The sequence below is a fragment of the Suillus paluster genome (assembly GCF_016628075.1).
Source record: "Suillus paluster strain FC165 chromosome Unknown EDB91scaffold_13, whole genome shotgun sequence".
NCBI classification, from domain to species: Eukaryota; Fungi; Basidiomycota; class Agaricomycetes; order Boletales; family Suillaceae; genus Suillus; species Suillus paluster.
In genome coordinates, this window is record NW_024537573.1 from 542,561 (window position 1) to 568,411 (window position 25,851).

The 25,851-nt window shown below is 48.3% G+C and overlaps 10 protein-coding genes across 10 annotated transcripts; 7 read left to right on the forward strand and 3 right to left on the reverse strand.

The window, feature by feature from the left end:
• Nucleotides 1-60: 60 nt before the first annotated feature.
• Nucleotides 61-1,755, forward strand: EDB91DRAFT_1120148 (uncharacterized protein). Its single transcript, XM_041318174.1, has 9 exons — nucleotides 61-301; nucleotides 364-390; nucleotides 451-500; nucleotides 550-745; nucleotides 805-874; nucleotides 937-985; nucleotides 1,102-1,229; nucleotides 1,285-1,325; nucleotides 1,384-1,755. Exons 1-9 carry the CDS (start codon nucleotides 261-263, stop codon nucleotides 1,748-1,750), a joined length of 969 nt encoding a protein of 322 aa, XP_041179703.1. The 5' UTR covers nucleotides 61-260; the 3' UTR covers nucleotides 1,751-1,755.
• A 969-nt stretch (nucleotides 1,756-2,724) lies between these two features.
• Nucleotides 2,725-3,351, forward strand: EDB91DRAFT_1120151 (uncharacterized protein; the record flags this gene model as incomplete). Its single annotated transcript, XM_041318175.1, has 3 exons — nucleotides 2,725-2,807; nucleotides 2,880-3,011; nucleotides 3,068-3,351. 3 exons carry the CDS (start codon nucleotides 2,728-2,730, stop codon nucleotides 3,138-3,140), a joined length of 285 nt encoding a protein of 94 aa, XP_041179704.1. The 3' UTR covers nucleotides 3,141-3,351.
• Nucleotides 3,352-3,363: 12 nt separating this feature from the next.
• EDB91DRAFT_1345648 (cytochrome P450) lies at nucleotides 3,364-4,625 on the forward strand (the record flags this gene model as incomplete). The annotated part of the gene is made up of 6 exons (XM_041325853.1): nucleotides 3,364-3,403; nucleotides 3,466-3,693; nucleotides 3,745-3,984; nucleotides 4,041-4,156; nucleotides 4,210-4,329; nucleotides 4,383-4,625. 6 exons carry the CDS (start codon nucleotides 3,364-3,366, stop codon nucleotides 4,623-4,625), a joined length of 987 nt encoding a protein of 328 aa, XP_041179705.1.
• A 396-nt stretch (nucleotides 4,626-5,021) lies between these two features.
• EDB91DRAFT_1120154 (kinase-like domain-containing protein) lies at nucleotides 5,022-6,784 on the reverse strand. Its single transcript, XM_041318176.1, has 5 exons — nucleotides 6,433-6,784; nucleotides 6,096-6,380; nucleotides 6,009-6,046; nucleotides 5,641-5,962; nucleotides 5,022-5,585 (listed from the first exon to the last, which is right to left on the reverse strand). The coding sequence occupies exons 1-5, from the start codon at nucleotides 6,742-6,744 to the stop codon at nucleotides 5,325-5,327; spliced, it is 1,218 nt and encodes a 405-aa protein (XP_041179706.1). The 5' UTR covers nucleotides 6,745-6,784; the 3' UTR covers nucleotides 5,022-5,324.
• An 88-nt stretch (nucleotides 6,785-6,872) lies between these two features.
• EDB91DRAFT_1120156 (uncharacterized protein) lies at nucleotides 6,873-8,385 on the forward strand. Its single transcript, XM_041318177.1, is given in 7 exon segments — nucleotides 6,873-7,233; nucleotides 7,288-7,414; nucleotides 7,467-7,533; nucleotides 7,590-7,763; nucleotides 7,821-8,033; nucleotides 8,089-8,289; nucleotides 8,304-8,385. The coding sequence occupies 6 exon segments, from the start codon at nucleotides 7,001-7,003 to the stop codon at nucleotides 8,100-8,102; spliced, it is 828 nt and encodes a 275-aa protein (XP_041179707.1). The 5' UTR covers nucleotides 6,873-7,000; the 3' UTR covers nucleotides 8,103-8,289; nucleotides 8,304-8,385.
• Nucleotides 8,386-11,323: 2,938 nt separating this feature from the next.
• On the forward strand, nucleotides 11,324-12,363 carry EDB91DRAFT_138012 (uncharacterized protein). Its single transcript, XM_041326188.1, has 4 exons — nucleotides 11,324-11,654; nucleotides 11,712-11,835; nucleotides 11,892-12,082; nucleotides 12,135-12,363. Exons 1-3 carry the CDS (start codon nucleotides 11,453-11,455, stop codon nucleotides 12,061-12,063), a joined length of 498 nt encoding a protein of 165 aa, XP_041179708.1. The 5' UTR covers nucleotides 11,324-11,452; the 3' UTR covers nucleotides 12,064-12,082; nucleotides 12,135-12,363.
• A 778-nt stretch (nucleotides 12,364-13,141) lies between these two features.
• On the forward strand, nucleotides 13,142-15,768 carry EDB91DRAFT_1080235 (uncharacterized protein; the record flags this gene model as incomplete). The annotated part of the gene is made up of 7 exons (XM_041315197.1): nucleotides 13,142-13,311; nucleotides 13,363-13,490; nucleotides 13,549-14,626; nucleotides 14,675-14,968; nucleotides 15,024-15,314; nucleotides 15,370-15,684; nucleotides 15,741-15,768. The coding sequence occupies 7 exons, from the start codon at nucleotides 13,142-13,144 to the stop codon at nucleotides 15,766-15,768; spliced, it is 2,304 nt and encodes a 767-aa protein (XP_041179709.1).
• Nucleotides 15,769-16,489: 721 nt separating this feature from the next.
• Nucleotides 16,490-17,524, reverse strand: EDB91DRAFT_138073 (uncharacterized protein). Its single transcript, XM_041326189.1, has 5 exons — nucleotides 17,346-17,524; nucleotides 17,070-17,294; nucleotides 16,892-17,020; nucleotides 16,667-16,837; nucleotides 16,490-16,615 (listed from the first exon to the last, which is right to left on the reverse strand). The coding sequence occupies exons 1-5, from the start codon at nucleotides 17,422-17,424 to the stop codon at nucleotides 16,587-16,589; spliced, it is 633 nt and encodes a 210-aa protein (XP_041179710.1). The 5' UTR covers nucleotides 17,425-17,524; the 3' UTR covers nucleotides 16,490-16,586.
• Nucleotides 17,525-19,115: 1,591 nt separating this feature from the next.
• EDB91DRAFT_1236289 (uncharacterized protein) lies at nucleotides 19,116-19,872 on the reverse strand (the record flags this gene model as incomplete). The annotated part of the gene is made up of 4 exons (XM_041321431.1): nucleotides 19,116-19,244; nucleotides 19,296-19,374; nucleotides 19,450-19,553; nucleotides 19,603-19,872. The coding sequence occupies 4 exons, from the start codon at nucleotides 19,870-19,872 to the stop codon at nucleotides 19,116-19,118; spliced, it is 582 nt and encodes a 193-aa protein (XP_041179711.1).
• Nucleotides 19,873-23,360: 3,488 nt separating this feature from the next.
• EDB91DRAFT_1120203 (chorismate mutase) lies at nucleotides 23,361-24,922 on the forward strand. Its single transcript, XM_041318178.1, has 5 exons — nucleotides 23,361-23,869; nucleotides 23,924-23,945; nucleotides 23,993-24,282; nucleotides 24,333-24,616; nucleotides 24,674-24,922. Exons 1-5 carry the CDS (start codon nucleotides 23,644-23,646, stop codon nucleotides 24,737-24,739), a joined length of 888 nt encoding a protein of 295 aa, XP_041179712.1. The 5' UTR covers nucleotides 23,361-23,643; the 3' UTR covers nucleotides 24,740-24,922.
• Nucleotides 24,923-25,851: the final 929 nt, after the last annotated feature.

A 25,851-nucleotide genomic window follows, 5' to 3' on the forward strand; every position in this document is an offset into this window, starting at 1 on the left:
ATGCCGGTTACCGCAAGGTCACTGAGCGCTCAAAAAAAGGCGTATTACATAAACTTGTATCCTCGGGATCCTATTACCGGTGGATTCACAAGCACTACATAGTTACCTTCGCCATCAACTCTATCCTGGTCACCTCTCAACACTCTTATCCCAACGCATAGACCTTTGTTCTTCACAGTTACACCCTCTTCAGATTCCCATACCGTGCTCGCGTTGCCTAAATCTCAACGCAAACTAAGTATACCAGGAGCCTGCACAGAATGATTAAAACTGCGCTAACCGAACTCCTGGGCATCCGTGTGTAAGTTGATGTATACCTATTATACGGAAGACAGACATTTACGATTCTTCCGCTGTCGACAGGCCAGTAGTGCAAGGTGGTATGCAATGGTAAATGTCATCTGGCATGAAGTTCGAGGATGATTGATCAACTAATATCTCTATCCGCAGGGTCGGAAAACCTCCACTTCCTGCAGCTGTTTCGAACGCAGGAGGTCTTGGTGTGCAATATTGCTTGCTTTCCGGTTTCATCCGCTAAATATGCCTTAGGGATAATCACTGCACTAACCCAGCCGAACCCCGAAGCTCTGCGCACTGTCATTCGCGAGACACGCGCAGCAACTGACAAGCCCTTTGGCGTAAACCTCACGCTTCTACCCTCGATCGTCCCACCAGACTACGAAGGTTACGCGCGTGTAGCTGTGGAAGAGGGCGTCAAGATTTTTGAGACGGCAGGGAACAAGTCGTGAGTAGCGTTGCGTTCTCACCAGTTGCAAAGATTCTGACACAACTATAGCGGATAAGCTTCATCGAGTTCTTCAAGTCGCATGGATGCATTGTGATACACAAGTGCACTACGATTCGACACGCTAAGGTTCGCTGCCCGTTCAATCAGACTATGATATATGTTTCATGTGCTAAACACGGGGCATTTAGTCTGCAGAACGAATGGGTGTTGATGTCCTGAGTATCGACGGTTTTGAATGTGAGTTCCCTCCTCTCTGTTTGAATTTGATTGTGACACCTGACGGTATTGATAGGTGCTGGTCACCCTGGAGAGGAGGACATTGGCGGCCTTGTTCTGGTGCGCTTTATCACCAGTCATTTATACCATTACTGACTATTCGCAGCTTGCAAGATCCGCGCAAGAACTCAAGATACCCTACATTGCATCGGGCGGTATCGCCGATGGCCGTGGATTGGCCGCTTCCCTCGCACTCGGTGCCGCTGTAAGTGCCTTAATATCTCATCATGATAAATTTCATTTACGACCTGCACGCACAGGGAGTGAACATGGGCACACGATTCTTGTGCACGGTTGAAAGGTGCGTTGATCGTATGGTAATATGGTAACTTTATACCCATCTCACCTGTGCTTTCCAGCCCTATCCACCAAAACATCAAAGAGAAGATGGTCGCCTCCAGTGAACAAGATACCATCCACATATTCCGTACCTTGAACAACACCGCGCGCGTTTTCAAGAATGCAGTGTCGACGCAGGTCGTTGCTCTCGAGCAGCGCCCAGGTGGGGCGAAGTTTGAAGACGTCCGTGAGCTTGTCGCAGGCGCACGAGGCAGAATGGTATACGAGAACGGTGATCCCGACTATGGGATTTGGACTGCGGGTATTTCAGTTGGCTTGATCAATGACATCCCAACGTGCGAAGAGCTCTTGTCGCGCATAGAAAGGGAGGCTGAAGAGATTATCGGCGGGATGTCTAAGTTGGTCAAGGGGAAGGCTAAGCTGTAGTTTTGTTTTATATACCTGGTCATCATGATATTCCTGCTATTAAGGTTTCCGAACATTCATGCACCAATAGGTACACCAATACAGTAAATATCTTTGCGATATCGCCCAGGCACCAGTTGCAACTCCGCGCGAGTTCCTCTTCTTTTCAGCTTCAGCTCCGCGTATTCTCGTCACTTCTATTCTTGTTCTACTCTGTCAGTTTCACTGCTGCATTGATATTTCTGGGATACACGAGTGCTGAGAGTGCCCCGTAAAATTAAGGTGCGTCAAAGATAAGCTTGAAAGCGGCAACCTCAACTGCGATGCCATTAAAGAAAAATGGACGTTTATATTCGACTGCCAACGCAAGTTCGAATGTCCTTGCAGATCAAAAGTCACAAGATATTATTTGAAGGACAATATTTGTTCCTTCTTTAAGTATTATGGGATGTCCGTGTTTCAATGCGAGGCTGGACGGGCGTCTGCGTGATATCATAATAGCCACATCGATGAGAGACTTCCCGGAGTATGTACTCACTAATACACACACCATTTGATACTGACTGATCTTGAAAATCTAGATTGTTGGGTCCCGCTTGGATAACCTTCATCTGCAGGCCACCCGCCCGTGCGCGAGTCTCAACTGGCCCTTGTACTTTTGTGCTTAAAATCTACTATGTTTCGCCATTTTCGGAGTCAAAAGGGGAGTAGCTGCAAGCTAGTGGAACCGAAGTAACAGAAGAATTGTTGTCATATGAGAATATTCCATCGTACCTCAGGTGGTTTAGGCGAGGATCATAAGTCCATCTCATGTCCACTGGCACCTGATTTCTATGATGAGTTTTGGTCCTCTAGGTCGTGCACCTGACACTCAAGATCACCGGGCCTATCTTTGTTAGAATGTACCACAATTAGTTTCACCGGATTCTGGAATCTGTGGTGATTGCACTGAACTTCATGTTTTGGCTGATTTGTCGCTCCAGTGTTGGCGTTGCTGAATGTATTGGTTCAGTGACAATAGAACTAAGATTCTTGGTTCATTGACAATGTTATTGGCTATTTCCGCCGAAGTTGACGGGTCAGTGCAAGTCTCACTGACTTTCATGCGAGTGCGCCAGTTTGACTTGCTAGTCGATTCCACTTCTCACAGCGTACAAATACTCACTTCAGTTCAAAAACCGAACGACCTATCCAATCATATACATTTCTACCATGTCAATCACCGCGCCACTGTCCATCTGCTTCAACTTCGTCGATCGCTCGCTCTCTCGGGGAGCACTAAGTATGCTTGTGAAGATCTGATGCCCACGTTCTCTCACACCCAGCAACCGGTACTAGGTTTTCGGATCGATTACTATCTCTTCTTGATTTCAGAAGAAAAGATCAAGAAAAGGATCAGAAAGCTATGTAATGTCTACGAGAGGACTCTGTATTGTCCTACTACATAACCCAGGTACTCTTTACTTGTTCGTCTGCTAGCAGACCACTGTGTTGACACTCGCCGACTTTGCTTGGCTGTATCTATGTTTCGCTGGTGTCGGAGTGTACCTAGTAAAGCAGATGTCCAACAAGAAGATTCCTGCACCATATCCCCCTGGTCCCCAGGGAGGACTCTCGTCGCGAACGTCCTAGATATGGCTCGCATCAATCCCTGGCTCACCTTCACTGAGTGGGGTAAGAAGTATGGCGAGTGCCTCCCGTTTAACCAAAATCATGCATATCAATATTGTGTGCAGGTGATATCTCGCATGTCGAGGTGCTCGGTCAGCACATAATTGTGCTGAATTCCGTGAAGACTGCGATGGAAATGCTGGACAAGAAGAGCTCTGTGTACTCTGATCGTCCTGTATTTCCTACGGGTGGCGAACTTTGTGGTTGGAAACACTCTGTCTCTTCTCCCTTACGGCGACCGTTGGCGCTGGTCCCGCAAGAACTTGCACCACGCTGTTGGCACTCGCGCCGCCGTGGATAAATACAACCCGATCGAGGAGGTTGAGACCCACTGATTTCTGCAGCGGGTACTTGCGAACCCACACGAACTCTAGGCACATATTTGACAGTATGGGTTATTCATTCTAATATTCGCTTGATCCCAAATCCTTATAAAACCGTTGGCGCTATCATTCTGCGTATATCTCATGGCTATGAAGTGAAGGAAAACGATGATCCCTTCGTAGACCTTGCATACCGCGCTCTGGACCAACTCTCGCAGTCCGTTGCTCCCAGTGCCTTCATGGTCAACAGCATGTCATCATGTAAGCTATAATATCCTAATGTTTGCTTCCCGATGGCCTGACTATTCTATTTTTAGTGGCCAAGGTCCCCGAGTGGTTCCCTGGTGCTGACTTCAAACGCACGACCTGTGAATGGTGCGAGACTGTAGAAGAGATAGCCGCTGCACCCTACAAATTCGTCAAGGAGCAGATGGTGGGCAACGTTTGCGGTTGTCTGAACTTGCATCCTAAGTTTGAATTTTACAGGCTGCTGGAATTGCCCCGAACTCTTTCACCTCAAATCTGTTGGAATGTCGTACTTTATCTGCGGAAGATCACGTTGTGAAATGGTCTGCTTTATCTTTATACGCCGGTGGGGCAGACACGGTTGGCCCATATTTTAAATTATCATATTCTGAGACGAACATATGGTTCCTCAGACTATTTCTTCAGTCTACTCACTTTTCTTGGCTATGGCACTTTTCCCTGATGCGCAGAAGAAGGCTCAGGCTGAAATCGATGCTGTAGGAAAGATAGGGAAAGCTTCAAATTGTCAACGTAAAGAGGCTCTCTCAGATGAAGCAAAGCCTTATCGATCACGAATGGTGGGCGATACTGCTGCACAGAGACCCCTCACGCGAGGCAGCGCCATTGACATGGGAACGAGTGTTAGTGGGGCATAATTAACGAAAAACAAAGTCGCCGCTGTCAGAACCCTTGTACACCGCTTGAGACGTACTTATTCCTGCGTGGAAGTTGACCACAAGGCAGGGACATCTTGTCTCGTAAAAATTTCTGGCGCTGGCTAAGGCACCTCGGACACCTTTCATATTCGACATGTACAAGATCCCACAGCCTCATAATCAATACCTCATTCCTCGAGTTCCTTTGGGGTAATATATATACTTACAATGTATGATCACCCCCCTCATTTTAAACTCCGCGAATCGTTGTTATCAGAATGATCTCAGCTCCCTCTCCGCGCGTACAGGTAACAAGCGTACATCTTCATTATGAATCAATAAGAGGGTGCAACACAAGCGAATGGCAGGAATGACAGTGCTCTAGATGTGCATTGAAAGAAGTATTCGTATGCATGCATTCCTGAAGGCAAGATACGCCCGAGGCTGGCTTGTGGACAACTCTGTCGTTGTTGCAACCTTACATATTATAGCCAAAACTCATGGGTAATAACGTATAACAATGAAGAACGACGCCTGTTATACGTGTGCTAATCATGCAAGAACAACCAACCAGCCCGGACCATTCAGCGGGTAGATCTTGGCTAAGACCCCATCCTATATCCTGAGCCCAGAGCACTTCGCCTTGCACCTCGAGACTCACATCGTATCCAAGTGTATGCGCATCACACGAGGCGTGTTTCATTCGGGAGGGCAAGGTATGGCTGAAACACGCCTGACGATAAAGCCTATCCGCCGCCGCCAATGCACAGTTCCCCGATACATGTTTTCAAGAAGACCGTCCTCCCTGGAAATGACGCGGGAGCGCAGTTTCCATGTGCTGAGTTGTTGACGGATCAACTCATACCGTTTTACTACCACTTCCATGGTAGGTCTCTTGCTGGGATCGTCCTGCACCATGTCGTCAACGAGAGGTTTCAAGAATTCGAGCCCCAATCTGGCCTTGGTTACCATTATAAGCAACAAACCCGAGGTATTTAGATATGTAGGTACTCACATGCAGGAACTGTTGTCTGATGACATTTCCGAGATAGTAGATGTCGGTGGGGAAGGGATTCATCGGAACATCGGCATTCTTCTGGAATTCTGGCACTGATTTGTCGCCCCCAAAAATCGGGTACTCCAGTGGGTTTTCCTCGGTGGCATTGTACCGGCGTGATAAACCAAAGTCGATTAGGTAGTACTTCGGCGGCCGTTGAGTGCGAGTAAAATGCTTCACATAGCCACTGAAGTCACGTTTCATGTGAGGCTTAACAGGGTGATAAGGTTCAAGGTAGAGGTCTTTGGCGTCCATCATGATGTTTCTCGACATGCAATCGCTGTACCGTGATCAGTTGAGAACCTAAGACCACAATGTTAGCCTACCGGTGCGCTACATGGTTATTGTGCATGAACAGCAAGCCCTGTAATGAATTACTGGGATAATATCAAATTCAGGACAATTGTACTTACTTCGAACAGCTGTCTAAAGCATTCCACTACCTCGCCGACGGTATCGAATCGAGGCCTGGTAAAATCAAGCAACAGAGGCATCACGACAATTTGCTTATCTTCCTCGTTCGGTATTGATAGCACGTCGAGAAACGGAACACAGTGGTTCTTGGGATCTGAGGCAAGGTGCTCCATCATAAAATATTGCCCGATATCTACCTCGTGAGGGAAGTCCGATTTGTCCACCACTTTGAGCGAAACGTACAAGCCATCAGACATGCGAGTCGCATCGATGATGCGGGAGAACTGTGTAATTGTCAGTCACTTAGCAATGCAGTCAAACTCTCGTTTGCCTCACACAGGATGTGTGACCATCTTCACAAGCAAAAGGGTGACGCTGCGAACCCTCCCATGATGGTACCCATTCCGGAGCGTATCGGGGGCGAAGTAAGTACCCTTCATCCTTCAGCCATTGATATTGTTGACACCACCAAACTTCGTATACCGCCAAAGTTCCTGGTTTCTGTTTGCGTTCCGCTCCAAAAGCTTCGAATTCTCTTTGAGCTCTGAGAGCCTTGCGTCTCTCAAGCTCCGCTGTCTCGGCGGCCTTGCGTTCTGTCTTCGTCTTCGTCTTCAGACTCTTGTCCATCAAAGTCACAGTGTTGCCCATGCAAGTTGGAGTTGTAACCGAGTTGAAGGGCAAATCAACAGTACGCATGAATAAACATACGTACACATGGACCCACACCAGTTAACTATACGGTAAGTGATAAACTTACATATTGACATATTGACCCCCCAGAACTTACCGCCATGCACGAACTCATTTTATTTTCAGCGTTTAATTTCCATGAAAAGCACCTTGTTTGCCCAAGTACTTAAATTGTACGCCTCATTGACAAGACTAGCTTGACCACGTAAAAATTATGCCTGCTGAGCCAGACCGTCGAACCCTCCTCATTCCTGCAAACCTCGGCACGCCCGCCCAATATGATCGATCGATCTTCCCTATCATGAGACTTAAGGATAAAAACACTCTTGGGCAGATCGATATAGTACTAGAAGCCACGCTGGACGAGGTATTCAAGATACGCCAGATGGCCACTGATAAGAAGCAGCTCCAAGAGCTACTTGCCGAGACGAAGGTCGAGTATGACAAGTATAATTCTTTGCACACACGCTCCTGTCAAATTCCTGATTTGTCGTATTTCAGCCTGGTTGCAGAAAAGGAGAAACTGCAACAGCAAAATAAATCATTCAATCCAGTGAAATTGTTCTCGGCATATCGTTCAACTCGGTTGCTTGCGGAAGCAGGGAAAACGTTGTACACGAGAACCAGAGTAACACCAACCTGCTCTAGGCATTTGGACAAATTCTGATGCAGTTCTGCAGTCCACGTCAGAGAGGATGAGAAGGCAATTACTCTCTGTTGCCTCAACAAACGTTGAGCGTGTACAGTGTCTGTGTACATTCCTGCTTGTTCTGCTAGATTGGCTGAGCTCAATGTTTACCCAGATGACGACTTGCCGTCTGACGCTCACATTAGCGGAATCGCTGTTCAACTGGAGTCGCCATTGGACGAATCCACTGCTTCATTTTTCACCGAAGCTGCGAGTTTCATTGCATCTCAGGTGGACCTGCTTCCCGAGGGAAACCCTTTTGCCGATGAGCACCAAGTAGAAGATGATTGTAAGAACAATGTCATATCTGCTTGCTGTCCCTATACTCATGTGCATCAATCATAAGCTGGAGTTAGTGAGAGCACTGAACACAGTTCGACTGTAGACTCATCAGCCAGCAATGATGGAGTTGCATCACCAAGCACTTCTCGTCTTTCCGGAGCATCTTCGTCGGGATCTGGTAATAACTATTTCATTTTTAACAATAGCTACGTTGCCTCGAGATCTGCCATCCACACACCAACTTTAAACCATGGTGGGTCACATAACCAAGGGTCGTGTTCGTACTTTCATTCATCTTCTATTGGGGTTATCTATCTAATCATGTGTTTCAGCTCCTCGCCACTAACGCTGTCGATTTTTGAGTTTTGTCTACGGACCATCCATTATGGCGTCGTATACCTCATTGTTTTCAACTTTGACTACTTTACCATGTCGTGCATGCATACTATGATGATTATCATGTTTTACGTCTAGACACTGTATATACCGTACCTCCGATGACCACTGTTTCGTGCTGTACGACATTGCATTATGAATATCAAGCCACCAGGAGGGGCGAAGTTTGAAGACGCCCGCAAACACATCTCGGCGCACGAGACAGAATCGTGTACGAGAACGGTGATCCCGACTATGGTATTTTGGCTGCGATATAATTGGTTTGATCGATGCGACTTAAGAGCGCATAGCCCGACAAGGAGGTGGAAGATATTATCGGTGGGAGTCAATGAAATTTGCCAAGGTATAAACCTGCAGCTGGTTATCGTGATATAATATACTTACTATGCTAAGCTGTCCGAATACTAGGGTGCGCAAGTCGATAACTTTGCGACATTAAATCACTAGTATTACTACCGCTTACAACTCCGCGTAATTTCCTCAAGCATCTCTCTGTCAACTCCGCGCGCGTTCGGAGTTCCTCGATGACATATTTCAATCAGGTACCCCCACGTCGGAAGTAATACTTGAATTGTCAGTTTGGCTGTGCCACATTGATCTTCCAGCGCTCAGAGTACCACGTAAGTTACTAAGGTGAGTCAGAGATACAAGCGGTGACCTGTGCTAAAGAAAAAGGATAGTCCAGATTTGAGCTCATGATCAAGTTACTTTGCCCTGGGCAGACCAATTATAGAAGATAGCTGTCATCGATCAGCTTCTTTATGATAGGATGTCCTTGTTTGAATTTCTCAATGATGCGAGGGTGAACAATATCCGTATGATCATCAGCATCAGTCGAGCTGGCAACATTGGCCAAGGGATTCTACGTCCATTGCTGCAATGATTGCGTTTGCTGTCTCCAAGCTGGTACTTAACGCACGCCGGGATACACACCAACGAGGCTATGTTGCCGTCAGTGCATCCTATCATGCGAATAGTATCCTGCGACATTTCCTTTGCGCATAACATGTACTCTGGGTTCGATGCGACCACGCGGGCGCGGATATGCATAGTCCTCAGGTATGTTCTTACTCACCACCGCGTTGATGGCACAACTCCTTCGTAAGTTACGGCAGATTATGCTGCCCGGGGTAGCATGTCGAACACCGGGATCCCGCCAAATAAGCGAGTGCAGAGGAGCTTGAGTTGAAATTTGGCGTTCTGCAACTACTGTTGACGTTTAGATGGCACCTTGTATCTTGATTTGTGGGCTCTTGTGGGCCCTTGTGACTTTGTAACGGTGTGGTAATATTATACATTGCCTTTGAACTGCCATCATGATCATTTTCCGTTACAGTGACTGCCTATGGGTTTATTGTTCTCCAATGCTATGATCAAAGCCCAAGGCCAAACACCACTGGCGGTTGTTGCTGGTCTTGCAGAAGTATAAATGCGGGACTAGTTAGAGGTGAGTAGTACCCATCAACACACTTTTAATAATTCACCAGATCACTAGATCATAAGATTACTTATACCGCTGCATCATGTTTGCCTACTTAAAATCCTTTTTTACTTCATCAGCCTCAAAAGAACAGGATAGCCCGGTAACACCAGTAACTCTAGGTAGGTGCTATCCACGTCGTTGCCGCAGAAGACTGAGTGTCGGACGCCAGCTACTACTGAAACTGGCGAACCATCTAGTGAACTGGTTGAACCCGGCTCCACTAATAGGACACTATCATCTGAACGTCCCATGTCGGCTCAGTCCAACACCACCATGATGACTGCTACTAGTAATGGCTGGGAGGCTTCATCCGAGGCTTCAACCGATACAGCTAGTCTCGCGGACTCCGCCTGGACTTCTTCATCCCAGCAGACTACCTCGAATGCCTCCGCGGGTATGTGGATAATGTCCCGACCTACCAGTTCAACGTTGACGCCATAAAGTGCCATCCACGGTTCAGGATAGTCCTCGTGCACAGCCGTCTCACGACATAAACTGCATGGTGTTCGACTCAAATTCGTCCGTTGGGTCACCCACATTCAACATTGACTCAGAGGATGCGACTGGAGCAAGTGAGTGATATACTCCTGAACATTTCGAGGTTGTATTCTGATCAAGGCTCTAGCATATTCTTTTCCTGAGGACGGGTTCCGACCACAGCGACCACAGTCCACAAGAGTTTACCCGCCGCAAACAAGTCACGCCATGAGGCGTGAGCGTGGCATGTATTTCGGCCCTGGCACGGTTGTCGGTAGCCCGACCTTGAACGTCAGGTCTCCGCGTGCTACTGGTACTGGTAAGTTTACTCATCGACTGATACGAGCTCTGCATTGAATGGACTATTCAGTGGAACAAGTCACTCCTCGTCGCTCATAATCCGGAACGCCAGCATGAATAGTATTATAGTGGCTGGAAATGGACTGGCGGTCGCTATGTTGGCAGTTCTGTATATACGACATTGATTGCGCGTCTTTCTTGAAACTCATACCGTCCAGCTTCGTCGCATATTCGCATGGAATCGACATATCTCGGCCCGATCTCGAAAGAGCGCGGCCGCGTCCCGATGATGTGGGGCCTCGCGATGTACGGACAGGAGCTAAAGGCTCGCGTGATACCGGATCTTGGATGCGAAGATTCCGCCACAGCCCCAACCCTCTCCGCCCCAACCTGTGAACTGCCCTGGCAGCAGGTCATGAGTTCGCATCCCCTGACCGGCCCTAAGGTGGCGGTTGCAGTGAGGAGCGGACCATTTACTCCTGTTGCATATATGGGCTTAGCAGTAGCATTCCTACACGATAACGAGAAGTACGAGCGGTTGGGGTAGCGGTAAGCCCCCTGATGAGAACTTTAGGTTCGAAACCGCTCATTCCCCCCCGCCCTACTAGCCGCCCTCTAGTCTTGCTGACAGGCCCTTATCCTCGGAGACGGGCGTCTGCGGCGGGAACTAAGGCGGTGGTCAGTCTCAATGGCGCTCAGCTGGACGCTTCTGACTGGGGCTTCGCTTACCCAGTCAGTTCGCTAAGTTCTCAGTAATGTAACATACCTTCTTTTAGTACAAATGCGGGGTCCTCCATATTAATTTATCGATGATAGCAAATGCGACACAGAAGTTGAGTTCAACTTTGATTCTAACATTTTTTAAGTTTCAGTGTGCGATCATCGGGTCAGTCTAAGTTGCCGGCGAATGCCGAACAATGACCCCTATCGATGTGCTTGAACACCAAACAGTTTTACCCGTCTTAGATATGGATAAGCTGGTGCCTCTTCCCCCAAATCCGTATGGACTCCATGCGCAGTATACATGATGCATATGACCCATGTATCATCTTCGAAGGTCGAGCTCCCAACCTCAAGTCCCAACCACCGGCCTGGTATGCGCGAGACTTGGCTATTTGCTAACCCATGCGCTGGTCGCCAGCGGACGTGACCACATTGGGAATGAAATCCTTAGCTGTACCGACGATGTCATGCTTGTCGACCTTGCAAAACATTACGGAGATCATCTACTAATCTGTTACTGTGAGTACCTGTCAAAGCTGTTGCATTGTTCGTGAACTTGACATTTCGAACTTACAGTCGAGACTACCCATGATGCGACCCATGTATCGTCCGAGGACTGTTCAAGTCCGTCATCTGACAAGGTTCAGGAAACGTCGGGATATTCGCATCGGGAGAAGCATCACGGGCGGCAAAACTCCAGGTGAGTGTGTCGCATCTTGTTATGCAACTTGTATCATAATTAAGTATTACATTCAGGCCCTCGCTCGTGATGAATATCGCTGCCTCATCAATGGGGGTTACGAGTGGAGGAGCTACAAAGAAGACCCCAAAACAAAGTGCGGGGTTGCAAAGGCTTCCGCCCAGGGCGTTCGAGTGGTCCCCACTGAGGCTCTTCATATTTTCCCTCCAACGAAATGATTTTTGGTGATGATGAAGGATGTCCAAATGTATGACTTTGCTTGATTGCCAATTACTTCTTACTGCACACCGTGAATCCAGCATGACTATACTACATCGGTATCATAGAGCGTTTTGGAGGGATTGCGATGACCGAAAAACTCCAGGGTGCTAACATCCATTATCTTGACGATTGGGATGGACATCCGCTGTTTTTTTTGATGAACTCCTCGTTTGGTTCGAGGAAGATGCGGTGCGTTGTGCGGGGGGTGGATGACTGATTGACGCTCCAACTACTATAGACCATACCAAATATAGATATCATATTGGCAGCCAGGAGCCTGGGGTCTTCCTCCTACTGTTACTACCACTACCTTCCGCATACCGGATCCGCGCTATCTTCGTGTCTATGCTGTATGTGCCAAAGCGGCCTCTCTTTCTGGAGCAGGATATTATCTTGGCCGTATATTTGATTACATGGAGCCGACGGATCACCTGCGGAAGCGTTAAGTTACGCTTTGATTCATAAATTACAGTAAAAGTTACGGTGTTCTCGCCTTATGATAAGAAGTTCTTTGTTACTTGTGCGATGGGGCATGGATACTTAGAGCGTGCAGTCGGCAGGGCAGCGAAAGGATCGGGGGAACGGCTACGTAATGAATACAGGATGAATAAAAGCTTACAGGCAGCTTACAGCATGTTCCAAGTTGCGCCTGCGTGGGTCTGCAACTAACTTTGCCCGCAGCTGGTCTTGCGTTGGTCGTCTCCATCGAGTTCGTCGAGTTCCATATAATAAGTATTTTTGTATCTCTTTCTCTAACATTGGTCAGTATTGACCGGACTGCTAAATCCGTTTAATCTCGTTGTCTTATGGTCATTGCCATCTCCACAGCATAGCGCTCAAGGAATACTTCCGCTCAATCCAAGAAAGTCAAAGTTACCCTCTTTCTCCGTTCCCCCAATCAGCAAGATTACCGTCCTGGCGCTACCTCCACTCTTAGTCGCTACCACTGACGAGCACATACGTCGGCTGCTCTAGATGTCGAACGAGGAACAATCTAAGACAGTTCGAATTACTGGTCAGTGATACCATGCTTATCTGTGCCGCCATGTCTGCTCACATCAGCGCTCCAGTCCTTACCGCCAACTCTCTCGTGAAACGAGAGGTTTTCAGTCTCCCAGACCCATTCGCTGTCGTCTCCGTTGACGCCGATCAAACATACACCACCAGCCCTGTCAAAAAGAGCCTCAGCCCAACGTGGAACCAGCACTTTGATATGTGAGTCCTTTCGACTTGTCTCGCTACCTTGGTGTTAAACGCGTGCCGCAGCACCGTTCGGCCATCTTCTACCATCACAATCCAGATATTTGACCAAAAGAGGTTCAGAAAGCGAGATCAAGGTTTCTTAGGCCGTGTCGAGCTTACAGGTCAAGAGGCAATAGACCACACGGCCAACGGTCAGTACTAACAATCCCATCTTTCGAGACTCCAGGCTGACATGACATACTTCTCAAGGGCTTATCACTCGTGACCTTCGCCAGTCTTCCACTGGAGCATCGGTTTACGGGAAGATGCTATTTTCGTTCTCGCTTCCGCCATCAACGAATGCTCCGTCGGATGCCGGACAGAGCAACTTATCACCTAGTGTATTATCAAGCCGGCTGCGTTCCCGTCAGAGCACACCCATGCTTCGCACCGAACTCTCGACAAGAATACCTGCTCTTCCTCGTGTCCCTTCTCTCAGTCCCCTTCTTAATCGCCGACGTTCAAGTTCCAACGCGGAGTCTCCAGCCTCATCAGATAGTGCATCAACACCAACTAGACCTATAGGTATTGCGCGCGAGCCATCTCTTGCAGAACAGTCTACTTGCAGCACCACGGAAGATGATAACGCAGCATCCCTCCCTCGAGGTTGGGAGCGTCGTCTTGACGAACGCAGCGGTCGAGTCTATTACGTTGACCATAATAGAAGGATGACCACATGGGCACAGCCTGTAGCTGCACCCTCTGAGCCTTCTGTCCGTGCTCCACCAATCCCCGTGCCCCAACCTCAAGTCCAGAATTCTACCCGCAGCAGCGGTGGTTACGTGGACGTACCCCTACCAGCAGGGTGGGAAGAGCGTCGAACGCCGGAAGGGCGTCCCTACTTCGTTGACCATCATACACGCCTGACGACATGGATAGACCCACGTACGGTACAGGTCGCTGCCTCCGCTATCTCCCAGTCCACGAGCGCAAATGCGAATATGGGTCCTCTATCATCAGGTTGGGAGATGCGCCTCACCTCCACCGGCCGAGTGTACTTTGTCGATCACAACACCCGTACCACAACCTGGGATGATCCAAGACTGCCCTCGAATCTGGATTCCAATGCCCCTCAGTACAAGCGTGATTACAGAAGAAAGGTGATCTACTTCCGCAGTCAACCAGCGATAAACTTGAAGGACGGCAAGTGCGAACTGAAGCTTCGGAGGAGTCGAGTCTTGGATGACAGTTTCGCTGCTGTCATGAGAATGAGCGGGAATGAGCTGAAGAGGAGACTCGTGATCAAATTTGAAGGAGAAGATGGCTTGGATTATGGAGGTGTCTCGAGGTAAGGACCTCACTTGTTGAGGTGACTTTTGGTCTAACACTACGATAGGGAGTGGTTCTTCCTAGTCTCGCATGAGATCTTCGACCCATCCTATGGCTTGTTCCAATACTCTGCACACGACAATTACACTCTCCAGATGAACTGGATGTCAGGCATTAATCCTGAGCATCTCACCTACTTCAAATTTATTGGGCGATGTCTTGGGCTTGCCATATTCCACAGGCGGTTCCTTGATGCCTACTTCGTGCCGAGTTTCTACAAGATGATCCTCGGAAAGAAGTCAACGTTGGCTGATCTCGAAGGCGTCGACGCGGACCTTCACCGTAGCCTACTCTGGATGCTGTAGGTTTCCGTTCTCATCCCCGCAAAGGTCGATTCGCTTACGTATTTGATTCAGGGAAAATGACATCACCGATGTCTTGGACGAAACGTTCACTTCTACGGAAGACCGCTTTGGCGAGATCGTAGAAGTCGAATTGAGGCCCGGAGGAGCTAATATACCCGTCACCGAAGATAACAAGAGAGAGTATGTGGAAGCCGTTGTGGAATACCGTACCAAGACAAGGGTCCGGGAACAATCACAAGCCTTCATGCAAGGCTTCCAGGAGATCATACCTCAAGACTTGATCGAACTCTTTGACGAGCGAGAACTGGAGCTCCTTATTGGAGGAATGTCCGAGATCGACACGTGCGTTTCCCATCTTTCCCATCCTTATCGTGCTAAATTTAAACATGTGTTGCAGCGACGACTGGATCCAATATACCGATTACCGCGGATACGAAAAGACGGATAAAGTCATCGAGTGGTTCTGGCAATGCATCCGCAGCTGGCCTCCAGAACGCAAATCCCGTTTACTTCAATTTGCGACGGGAACTTCTAGGGTACCTGTCAACGGTTTCAAAGACTTACAAGGTTCGGATGGGCCTCGGAGGTTCACCATCGACAAATCCGGCGATCCGTCTCAGCTCCCGAGGAGCCACACGTGTTTCAATAGGATCGAGTTGCCTCCTTATGAAAATTACGAGAGCCTCGAGAAGAAGCTGACGTATGCTATTGAGTGCGTTTGTTTCGTGTTCGACTTTACCTTGGAGTTGTATGCTGATTTTTTTGCAGGGAGACGGAAGGATTTGGTGTAGAATAAGTTGTATGTACTTTCTTGATCCGATTATTTTTTTCGTTCAGTTGTTGGATATCAAGTTGTTGTAATACTTTACGCTGCACGAATATTGAACCTTTCTTATTTTCGCGTCCTCGCGGTATTACTTCGGGAGCACTGTGACACCTTGGGTGGAAGGTGGCGGCGTTCATAGGTTTCTCTCTGTCTAAGACAGTTGTTGGTGAGCACAGGTCAGGTTTACTCTGGTCTTCTCGCCTATGTTTCTCAACGTTGCTCTGACGTGAGGTGGTGTGTACGACAGAAGTACATACAAGTCTGGTGTTCCAGGCAGGGGTCCGTCAATGTTACTTTCATCGACAGACATAGGTAGGGCGTTTTCTCCGAGGTAGAGTCATTCGTTCGTCCATGGTATACATAGGGAGGATTAGCAGGATCTTATACCCAGGGACGTCTGTTTATTTCACGAATCCTATGTATGCCTATGTATGCACATCTTCAACGCCGAGGAGCGACTATTAGCGACGGAGAACCCAAAGACAGCTTTCGTTCTGTCCTTTCCTTATTTCCATCGGGATTCGCCGAACGCAACTTGGTGCAGAGTGTCCTTCCATCGAGATCACTGAAACTTGAAATGTGTTAGAACGTAAGTCAGTCCATGGGTCAACTTCTGTGTAAAGCTATCTGGAGGTCCCTACATTCGTACTAAAAGAAGGTAGAGAACCAGCACGAGTTTTAAGAAAGACGCGCAATTAATATCATATCCAGAACTGCTAACATAGCGGTCGCTAGTCCATTTCCAGCTACTATAATACTCTTCATGCTAGCGTTCCCAGGCATTAGGCTTATGAGCGACTAGGAACGACTTGTTCCACTGCATAGTTCAGTCAATGCAGAACTCGTATCAGTCGACGAGTGAACTCACCAGTACCAGAAGCACGCGCGGACCGGATGTTGAAGGTCGGGCTACCCACATCTGAGCCAGGGCCGAAATACATGACACCCTCACGCCTCACGGCGTGACTTGTTTGCGGCAGGTAAACTCTTGCGGACGGTGGTCGCTGTGGTCGAAACCCGTGCTCAGGAAATGAAAATGCTAGAGCCCTGATCAGAATACAACCCTGACGTGTTCATGAATATGTTTGCTCACTTGCTCCAGTCGCATCCTCCGAGTCCATGTTGAATGTGGGTGACCCAACGTACGAGTTTGAGTCGAACACCATGCAATTTATGTCGTGAGACGGCTGTGCACGAGGACTGTCCTGAACCGTGGGTGGCGCTTCATGGCGTCAATGTTGAACTGGTAGGTCGGGGCATCGTGCACATACCTGCGGAAGGAGCATTCGAGGTAGTCTGCTGGGATGAAGAAGTCCAGGCGGAGTCCGCGGGACTAGCTGTATTGGTTGAAGCCTCGGATGGGCGCCAGTCATTACTAGGAGCAGTCATCAAGGTGGGGTTGGACTGAGCCGGCATGGGACGTTCAAATGATGGTGTCCTATTGGTGGAGCTGGGTTCAACCAGTTCACTGGATGATTCGCCAGTTTCAGTAGTAACTGGTGTCCGGCGCTTAGTCTTCTGCGACAGCGACGATGAATAGCACCTACTTAGAATTGCTGGTGATACTGGGCCAACCTGTTCTTTTGAGGCCGATGAAGTAAAAAAGGATTTAAAGGAGGAAAGCATGCTGCAGCGGTATAACCTTATGATCTAGCGATCTGGTGAATTATTGAGTGTGTTGATGGGTACTACTCACCTCCAACTAGCCCCACATTTATACTTCTGCAAGACCGGCAAGAAACGCCAGTAGTGTTTGGCCTTGGGTCTCGCTCATGGAATCGGAGAACAATACCATCCATAGGCGGTCACTGTAGCGAAAAATAATCATGATGGCAGTTCAAAGGCAGTGTGAAATATTACCACACCGTTACAAAGTCACAAGGGCCCACAAGAGCCCACAATTCGAGATACCTAACTTACAATTACCGTTGCCAAGATCGCTACCGAAGGTCAAAGTGTCATCTGAACGTTGCAGAACACGAAACGTCAAGCTCCTCCGCTAGATTGTTTGGCGGGATCCTGGTATTCGACATGCTACCCCGCGCAGTATAACTTGCGAAGGAGTTGTGCTGTGAACAATGTGGTAAGTAGCAGCACACCTAATGATAGTTCCTAGTATCCTGTGCGCGCGTGGTCGCATCGAACCCAGAGTACAACTTGAATGTCATGATCTTTTGCGCAAAAAAAGCAGCGCAGGGTACTATTCGCATGATAGAACGCACTACTGACGCAGCATAGCCTCAACGTGTATCCCAACATGTGTCAGGTACCAGCTTGGAGACAACAAACGTAGTAACCGTTGCATTCCCATGTCATGGATGAGCTTTCCCTTGGTCGATGTTGCCAGCTCGACTGGCGGGCCTATCATGCGGATGTGCCTCGCATCGAGAAACAAGGAGGTCCAATAATAAAGGACGATTATCTTCGTTCTATAGTTGGTACGCCCACTGGCCGCCAGAGGAGACTAGCTTGAGATGTTTGAACTTGAGGTCAAACTTCTGGACGATCCTTTTTCGAACTTTATCACAGGTCGCCGCTTGTAGTACTTACCTCTAACTAGCTCACCTTGATAAAAATTTACGTGGCACTCTGGGCGCTTGCATATCCCAGAAAAGATCAATGCGTGGACAGTCAAAACTGACAACGATGATCTATAGTTGTGCAAGTGGACGATTTGTCGCGTTTATGTAAGTACATCGAACGCGGAGGTGAAGCTGGCATTGAAAACATAGGACACGCTCGAGGAACTCCCGCGGAGTTGCAAGTGGTGATAAATCGATCACGTGTTCATCCCACCAATAATCTCTTCTGCCTCCCTCCTGAAGCGCTATGGCAGGAACTGAGTGTTCAGAAGAAGCCAGCGCGATACCCTGCCTGAGATGTGTAACAAGTGTGGTTATACAACTCGCCCGTGCACGTTGCACAAGTCCTAATAATCCATTTAATCTCTAGCAAGTCATCAAGCGGAATGCTTCCACTCATCAAGCCGTTCCTTCCCTTGATCCTGCTTCATGCACGGTCGACCGAGCACGGGCCCGGATGCGAGGCAGCGGCGACTTTATCGATCGAGATTTAAGGGATGAACTATGAACATGCCACCCAAGCCAGGACCGTAGCTGGAGGAGTTGTAAGAAAAGATGGGGAAGCCTGTTTGTACCAGACTGCATTGCCAAGGTCTCCAACGATGAGCGAATTCTTGACAGTATGATTGTATATAGTACAAAGCTGTAATGAATAGAAGACATCTGCGCCGTCTCAGAAGAGAGTCGATAGTGACTAGGATTGATGAGGAACGATATGACACCTGTGGGGGAGTATTAACTCATGTCAGGTAAACGATCAGAGATCTCATACCCTAGCATGCCACGCCCACCCCACCCTTTGCGCGGGATGAGTTTTAATGGCATGATTTCCTCCGACCTTGATATCACGACCTCAAGCTCACGCTGGGGAATGTAGGTCAGATAGGAGGTGCGGGGAAAGTAACCAGGACTAACATTTTCGTTGACATTCACTAGATCGGCCAGCGGTTGCAAAGAATTGGCTGTAAATGAAGAGCCGTGCGAGGGATCCAAACTTTAATATCAGATCTTCTCGTTGAAGTCCCTGCAAGTGAAACTGTCATTATCGTCCTTAAGGCGAGGTTCATACCAACGTACCGCTTCTGCTGCGGGACTACTCGGGGCTACGCCATCCACTCTTGCAAAAGCAGATAGCGATTCCACAGTTTCGCTTACTCCCGTGTGCTGCGCAACCTCTTCGGATACTGCGGGTGATGATCCAACTGCCGATGGGATCATATACCGCCTGGAGAGCTTTCTCAATCTCATTCATGACGACTTTGTAGTCGTTTCGCAGCTCGTTGATGCGTCTACGGGCATGCCGTATGGCGTATAAGTCGACATCTGCCCGAGGAAATCCTTCCCGATCAACCAGGGGCGTGGTCATGTCAATGTTATTGGCTTTAAGGATAGAAAATTGCGCATCGAGTTCGGCCTCGATGTTCTCTTTTTGGGACATGAGCGCACGAGCGTGCTCTCTTGGGTTGGTGGGAGACGGTAACATGAATCCCATTAGAATCTTATTTCTGCCAGTAAGATGGAGACGATATCCAAGTGAATTGATTCAGACGAGGGAAAGTTTACGTAACTCCGAGTGAGTAAGAGTCTAAGACTCCGAAACAACGCTCCTTAGACTCTTACTACTACTAGGCTAGTAGTAGTAAGAGTCTAAGGAGCGTTGTTTCAACCAATCTTCTTTAAGTTCATTCTCAGTTCTTTACATGCACAACTCTCGACAGTATGTCCTTCTATAGCTATCGGATCACCTTGCTGTCCACAATCTTGGCAGGATCAAAGATACGAATGGCTTCACATTTCCACTTGCCATCATAGCAGCCAAAGGTCGGTCTCACTACGCCGGAGTTACCATGCCCAGAGACTCGGAGTTTCATCCCTGAAGATTCGAATTGTTTCAAATAGCATACGGCAGCCTGGCTCAATGACCCAAACATGTAATTTCTCCGGTCGTGATCTCAGCAATCTGATAGCCCGGTGAGGAGCTCGGCAACATGAGAGGACTGGACGCGACTGCTATCGTCCATGGCACGCGCGAAATGACGCCAGGTTTGATCATGGTTGTCGGATTATGTCCATCCATGACTGCGCATCATGGCTCAAAGAGACGAGAGTCCAGTTCGTCTTGACATCTTCCAGTTAGTCGTGCTGATGATCTTGGAAGTCCTTGCGGATCATCTAGTCTTCTACCACGGTTCCATTTAACGTGACCAGAGCCAGGACTCGTGGTAGAATGGTCGAAGTGAAGGTCAGCGTGTTTGACGACAACATGCGGGCCTTATCTCTCCAAAAGCAACAAGCGGTCTGCCAGCTTTCAGATCACCCGTTGTACATTTCCTAGTACTCCTTTCTATGCAGTACCCATCATTGTTATATTAATTGACCGCCGGGCCAAGCTCCACCTGGTACTACGTTGGCATAGTGACGTTGAGGTGCGGCGGTGCGTCACGAAATGATAAGCACGCGAAAGGCTAGTACTGCCTAGTGCTAGCTCCGACTGTCACGGTGTCTGGCACAGCTCTCTCATATAGGAGTCTCTGCGATAGAAGCAAGTACACACTCGACCGTCAACAGTAGAAGCTAATAACAACTTTGGTCAGGACCCTCGAGACCTGGGCCTCCTCGATTGCAGCAGAGTGTTGATGTACCATCTTTATAGGAATGTCAAGCGCAGCTTGCATTTCTACTCGATTTTTACCGCGTTCCTGAGGGATGTGACATCCTTTAAGGAAGCCGTTGATATTTTTATCTTGGTCGCGCTATAATTGCAAGCACGTGGACGAGTACTATCAAAACTCGCTAGCGCATGCTATCATCTACGGCCTGTGACATCCCTATATTGCACTAAACTATCATTGGCATCAGTGGGTGATCTCGACGTTGGTGACAGTGATCTGCGGCACACATCCTGCCGACTCTGTGCCAGCGTGAGCATTGGTCAGATACCAGTGTAACATTGGTACCGAGTTGACAAAGTTGACAGCTGGCTCACATCAAGAAGCAAGATTCCGGCGACACACCTTGGAGTGGAACTCCAACAGTGACGCAACACTATGGAAATACACTGTGTGTTTGATGGAAAGATACCGAAGGGCACACGCACGTAGGGCCTGTCTGAACCTGCGTAGTTCAGTACTGAAGGCTAGCGCAATAGACGATAGAAAATCAAATTGGTGCTTCCCGGCGATTCCGTCTTCGTCGCACGCGTGGCTCATCCATCAGATATAGGGCTAGGTGCCGCCGATCAAGTCCTGAACGCCCCTATTAAGTATTTACCTCCTTGGCATTTCGTTGGACTAATCGCATATCGCTCTCAGTTACTTCGTCTCCTTGAGTTTTGCAAACCGATTGGTACACTTTGGTACAATGGCCCGTGACAGGTACGTGGCGGAACGTTCAAGCGCTCGGCACTGAAAACGTCATTATGGGGGCAACTAGTCGCGATCTGCCACCATTCAGCGCTTCAAGTTAGATCCCATAGGGTAGTGCGACTAACCCTTGGGAATGTGGAACACCCAGTCAGTAAGTAATGTGGGACTTGATCCCGGTCATACGAAATTTGAGGATCCATATCCGGACAGGAGGGATCATCAAGACTCAAAAGTGTGATCATCGAGTCTGTTCGTAGGCCGCGGCTTCTGGGTCCAATTTGTCCGTGCGAGTGGACCGGGCTCAAAATGTCCAGACCACTGCTTAGATCTTGGGCGTAGGACACTGCGTAGAGACATATATTCAATCAATCATTGTCCTCGCCTTGATTAGATCACTAACAGCCGCAATCACTTCAGAACGACTTGGACCGCAAAGAATGCTGCAAGTGATGAGTCTCGTCCACGGTTAGTGGGTGGCTATCCTAGTGTGAGAAATGCCTACATATGATTCAACGTCCGGTTGTCGGACAGCGGGGCACCGTAAGAAAGTTATGGATTGATATGGAGAGGGTTCGCATGACATCTGGTACCAACTTTCCAAGGCACCTGCAGCTGAGTTTCTTTAAGCGTAGATCGGCGGCGGAGTGGCAGTAGGGTAACCTCAAGTCACAGGCGTCTGAAGATCTCCAGGAAGAAGATAATAGATGGGCTGTGAACAACGGCATCGTGATTGTATTTCAAAAATTCCCGAGTCCCGACACTGCGCCGCAGCGAGAAGACGAAGTTCGGCGCTCTGCTTAACTTAAGTATAACTCTGTTCTGTAGACTTGTAACCAGTCTGACTATACGTCAATTTGAGATGGTGAGATTTCCACTCGACTCGTCCGTGGTAGCATACGCCGGGCTGGTCACGAGCCTACCTGTTATGACTATGCACGCGTTCCTGGGCCTGATATTTTGGAGGTAGCGTGCTTCTGCAAAGGGTCTCGGTTGTTACATTGAGCCAAACGACTCGGTGATTGTATAAGCTCTTTTTGGAACAGTCAAGATGTCGGACTCACATCTTCACCACGAGGCGACGCGAAGGTGTTTGAGTGATCTCACTGGGAGATAGCCGCAGCTACGGAGCCCCGCAAGTATGTAAGTCCGCTTGCCAAGTCCATGACATCACTGGCAGTAGAAATGCTAGTGAGTGGGCACACGGCGCATGAGGCAACAAAAGCAGTGATGAGGAGACTGGCAGTTCAATTCCGCAGTGACGAATTCGAAGTGCAAAACGTTTCGAGACAGGCACTGTGATCTGCACAAGCAGCATTCAATCATTGAGCACGTACTGCTTAAATCATGCCATCAACCTGTGTCTCGAAACTTCCCGCGCGGAAATGGCCAATGATTTCCGTAATGACCAAGCAAGGCAAGGTTGTTCGTTGGCAGTGACTCGGCCTTCGGTCAGTGTCGCCACGAGTGTAACGTTCCTTCCCGGAGTCGCCCAATTTGTCTGTCTACGTACTGCGTAGTATGGGGTAATGCAATGAAACACATGGCAAAAGTTCGGTTAAGTAGTAGTACCCTTTTTGTCTTGAAACTTGTTGATAAATTTGTTGATCCTGGACCACTCGGCGGCCGAAATTTTATCCAAGGTTGAATTCACGCAGAATATAAGTAGACTAGTGGAGGTCATATGCCATCCGTAGAGCCTCGTTCTTCAAACTTCACCAGTCCAGTTTAGCGCTCTGACAACGGAGTCCTGTGTCCTTAGCGTGGAAGCAAACTTGGCAATCATACTAAAACGTACCACACCCGATTGACATCCGAGTCATACTTATATAAAACGTACCACATCTTACCAGTCCCGCCCATCCCTCGCATCCACAACTTACTCTTACATCCGACTCACCATGTTGTCCCAGAATTTTATGCTTGAGAAAGACCCTCTGTCTCTCGAGCGAATACGTCAAATTTTGGTCCGCCTCGAAGACACCATCATTTTCGATTTGATAGAGCGAGCGCAGTTTGCTCACAACCCTCGAATCTACATCCGCGGCTCCTTCCAGGAACTGAGGGATATGGGATTTGATGGAAGTTGGCTCGAGTGGTTCTTGAAAGAAATTGAAACTTTTCATGGTTCGTACCTTGACTATTGCTAAACATAGGCAGTACGCTAACATCAGTACACAGCTAGGGCTCGTAGATACACAAGGTATATTGTTACAATCAAACGTGTTTCACTTTTTAATGTCATAATAGCCCTGATGAATACCCTTTCACGTCTAATCTCCCCGCCCCGGTACTTCCACCCCTGGCTTTCCCAAAAATACTATACCCCAACACTATCAGTGCAAATCCATCAATCCTCTCTTTCTACACTCGCTCCATCGTTCCACGTATAACAAGGCGGGCCACCCTGGCATTAGCTGCCACAAAGCGCTCAAATGGGATCATTGGGGATGAAGAATACGAGGACGATGGTAACTATGGCAGCGCCGCCACAATAGATGTTGAAGTTCTGCAAGCAATTAGCAAACGTGTGCACTACGGTCAGTCACTCCCATCAAGCTTAAATACCCCCTAGTCTCATCGATTATAGGAAAATTTGTCTCTGAATCAAAATTCCTTGAAAACCCCGCTGCCTTCGTCCCACACATCCTGACGCCTAATCGAGCTGCACTCGATGCACTAATCACAAAACCGGAAGTCGAACGCAAGCTGCTTCAGCGTTTGCGCAAGAAAGCTGCCATATACGCACAAGAATTCAGTGCCGATGGCGATGCCATCGTCAGCTCTCATTTGGATGGCACAGCAAAAATTGACGTGGATGGTGTGGTGGAGTTGTACGAAGGCTACATCATCCCCCTGACAAAAGAGGTCGAGGTACGCATTTCCCACCTTCGACGTTCAAGTGGATCTCATCCTAACGCCTTCCGCCAGGTCGACTACCTCTTACACAGACTGGATGGTCTATCACAGGAAGAAATTGATGCTCTCATTGCATAGTAATGATCCACGTGTTTGATTTTACGAGACTAACTTATTCATGTCGCATACCCGTCTAACTACCTTGAGCTTCTAAGTTCTTGGTACTTACTGAAATACTCACTACTGTACATAATAATCACAATAGTCGAGGTTTTGTTGCTTTCTATCAATGTCGTTTAACCATTGGGGGTATTCCCACTACTTTTGGGCGCGGTGGGGTGTAAGTTCTGCCTGATCAAGCTTTCAAACATTGTGTAAGTTCGGGCAAGCTTCGGGGTTACCTTGGGACAAGATGCTATGCAGAGGCGCGGGCTCAATGCGATCTGCCCTAAGTGTCCGATATCAGCTAGGCGATTCATGACGTTATAAATTGTGGCACTGCACGATCAGCACTGTCAAGTTCTGCTTTCTAAATTCTGACACAGCGGAATAAAAAATGGAGAAGGTTAGCTATGTACCTAGTAGGACTAGCGGCGGATATGTCATAGGCTAATAAGCATGATTCAAATTGAAAATCCTCGGAGAAAATCTATACGAGGGACCGAGGGTATTAAGTTTAGGTCAAGCGGATGAGTTAAGTAGTCACTGTTATCAAGATAACCTCTTCTGAGCTACTGGATGATCTAACATTGTAATATACGGTGGTAGACACGACATATTGGTGTCATGGGAGCAGAGCGCACATGTCGACGCTCGTAACGCAGAACGATCGTGCAGTATTTCCACTAGAGAGTATGGAGGGAATAAAAAATCGTCCTGCAATTGAATGCTTTAAATCGACATACCAGAGATACACGGCCGTTTAGCGATGAGATGCTCGGTTTATAATAATGTTTATTAAAGGCACAAGGTCTACCAAAGGTCCGCCTTAGCTTCTATTATGGAGAAACTCTGCAAGTAAAAGTACAAGAAGTAAGCGAAAACACACGACTTTCAAAGGACTGGATCAAATTGCCGAATGAATTCGAGAAGCTCCGGCTCAAGTTCCGTCGGTTCTCCACGCCCCCTTTCCTTAACAATCCTGTCAATGTAGTATCCTAGTCCAGAGTAAAGAGCTACTTTGCAACATGCGGCACGAATGCTGAGATAACGCGAATCTGGGAGGGGTGGGATGGGGTCGGGGGTGTTGA

Bases quoted from the DNA above. Each gene is read 5' to 3' on its own strand.
- EDB91DRAFT_1120148 (XM_041318174.1), top strand. From the start codon at position 261: ATGATTAAAACTGCGCTAACCGAACTCCTGGGCATCCGTGT. The intron at 746-804 runs GTGAGTAGCGTT...ATAGCGGATAAG, and splicing joins GAGACGGCAGGGAACAAGTC to CTTCATCGAGTTCTTCAAGT. The intron at 1,230-1,284 runs GTAAGTGCCTTA...CTGCACGCACAG, and splicing joins CCCTCGCACTCGGTGCCGCT to GGAGTGAACATGGGCACACG.
- EDB91DRAFT_1120154 (XM_041318176.1), bottom strand. From the start codon at position 6,744: ATGGGCAACACTGTGACTTTGATGGACAAGAGTCTGAAGACGAAGACG. The intron at 6,381-6,432 runs GTGAGGCAAACG...ACAATTACACAG, and splicing joins AAGATGGTCACACATCCTGT to TTCTCCCGCATCATCGATGC. The intron at 5,963-6,008 runs GTAGGCTAACAT...ATCACGGTACAG, and splicing joins AATAACCATGTAGCGCACCG to CGATTGCATGTCGAGAAACA.
- EDB91DRAFT_1120156 (XM_041318177.1), top strand. From the start codon at position 7,001: ATGCCTGCTGAGCCAGACCGTCGAACCCTCCTCATTCCTGCAAACCTC. The intron at 7,415-7,466 runs GTAACACCAACC...GCAGTTCTGCAG, and splicing joins CGTTGTACACGAGAACCAGA to TCCACGTCAGAGAGGATGAG. The intron at 7,534-7,589 runs GTCTGTGTACAT...ATGTTTACCCAG, and splicing joins AAACGTTGAGCGTGTACAGT to ATGACGACTTGCCGTCTGAC.
- EDB91DRAFT_138012 (XM_041326188.1), top strand. From the start codon at position 11,453: ATGTATCATCTTCGAAGGTCGAGCTCCCAACCTCAAGTCCCAACCACC. The intron at 11,655-11,711 runs GTGAGTACCTGT...TCGAACTTACAG, and splicing joins TCATCTACTAATCTGTTACT to TCGAGACTACCCATGATGCG. The intron at 11,836-11,891 runs GTGAGTGTGTCG...TATTACATTCAG, and splicing joins CACGGGCGGCAAAACTCCAG to GCCCTCGCTCGTGATGAATA.
- EDB91DRAFT_138073 (XM_041326189.1), bottom strand. From the start codon at position 17,424: ATGCTTTCCTCCTTTAAATCCTTTTTTACTTCATCGGCCTCAAAAGAA. The intron at 17,295-17,345 runs GTAGGTGCTATT...GCCGGACACCAG, and splicing joins AGTATCACCAGCAATTCTAA to TTACTACTGAAACTGGCGAA. The intron at 17,021-17,069 runs GTATGTGCACGA...GACGCCATGAAG, and splicing joins CTCGAATGCTCCTTCCGCAG to CGCCACCCACGGTTCAGGAC.
- EDB91DRAFT_1120203 (XM_041318178.1), top strand. From the start codon at position 23,644: ATGTTGTCCCAGAATTTTATGCTTGAGAAAGACCCTCTGTCTCTCGAG. The intron at 23,870-23,923 runs GTTCGTACCTTG...ATCAGTACACAG, and splicing joins AGAAATTGAAACTTTTCATG to CTAGGGCTCGTAGATACACA. The intron at 24,617-24,673 runs GTACGCATTTCC...GCCTTCCGCCAG, and splicing joins CCCTGACAAAAGAGGTCGAG to GTCGACTACCTCTTACACAG.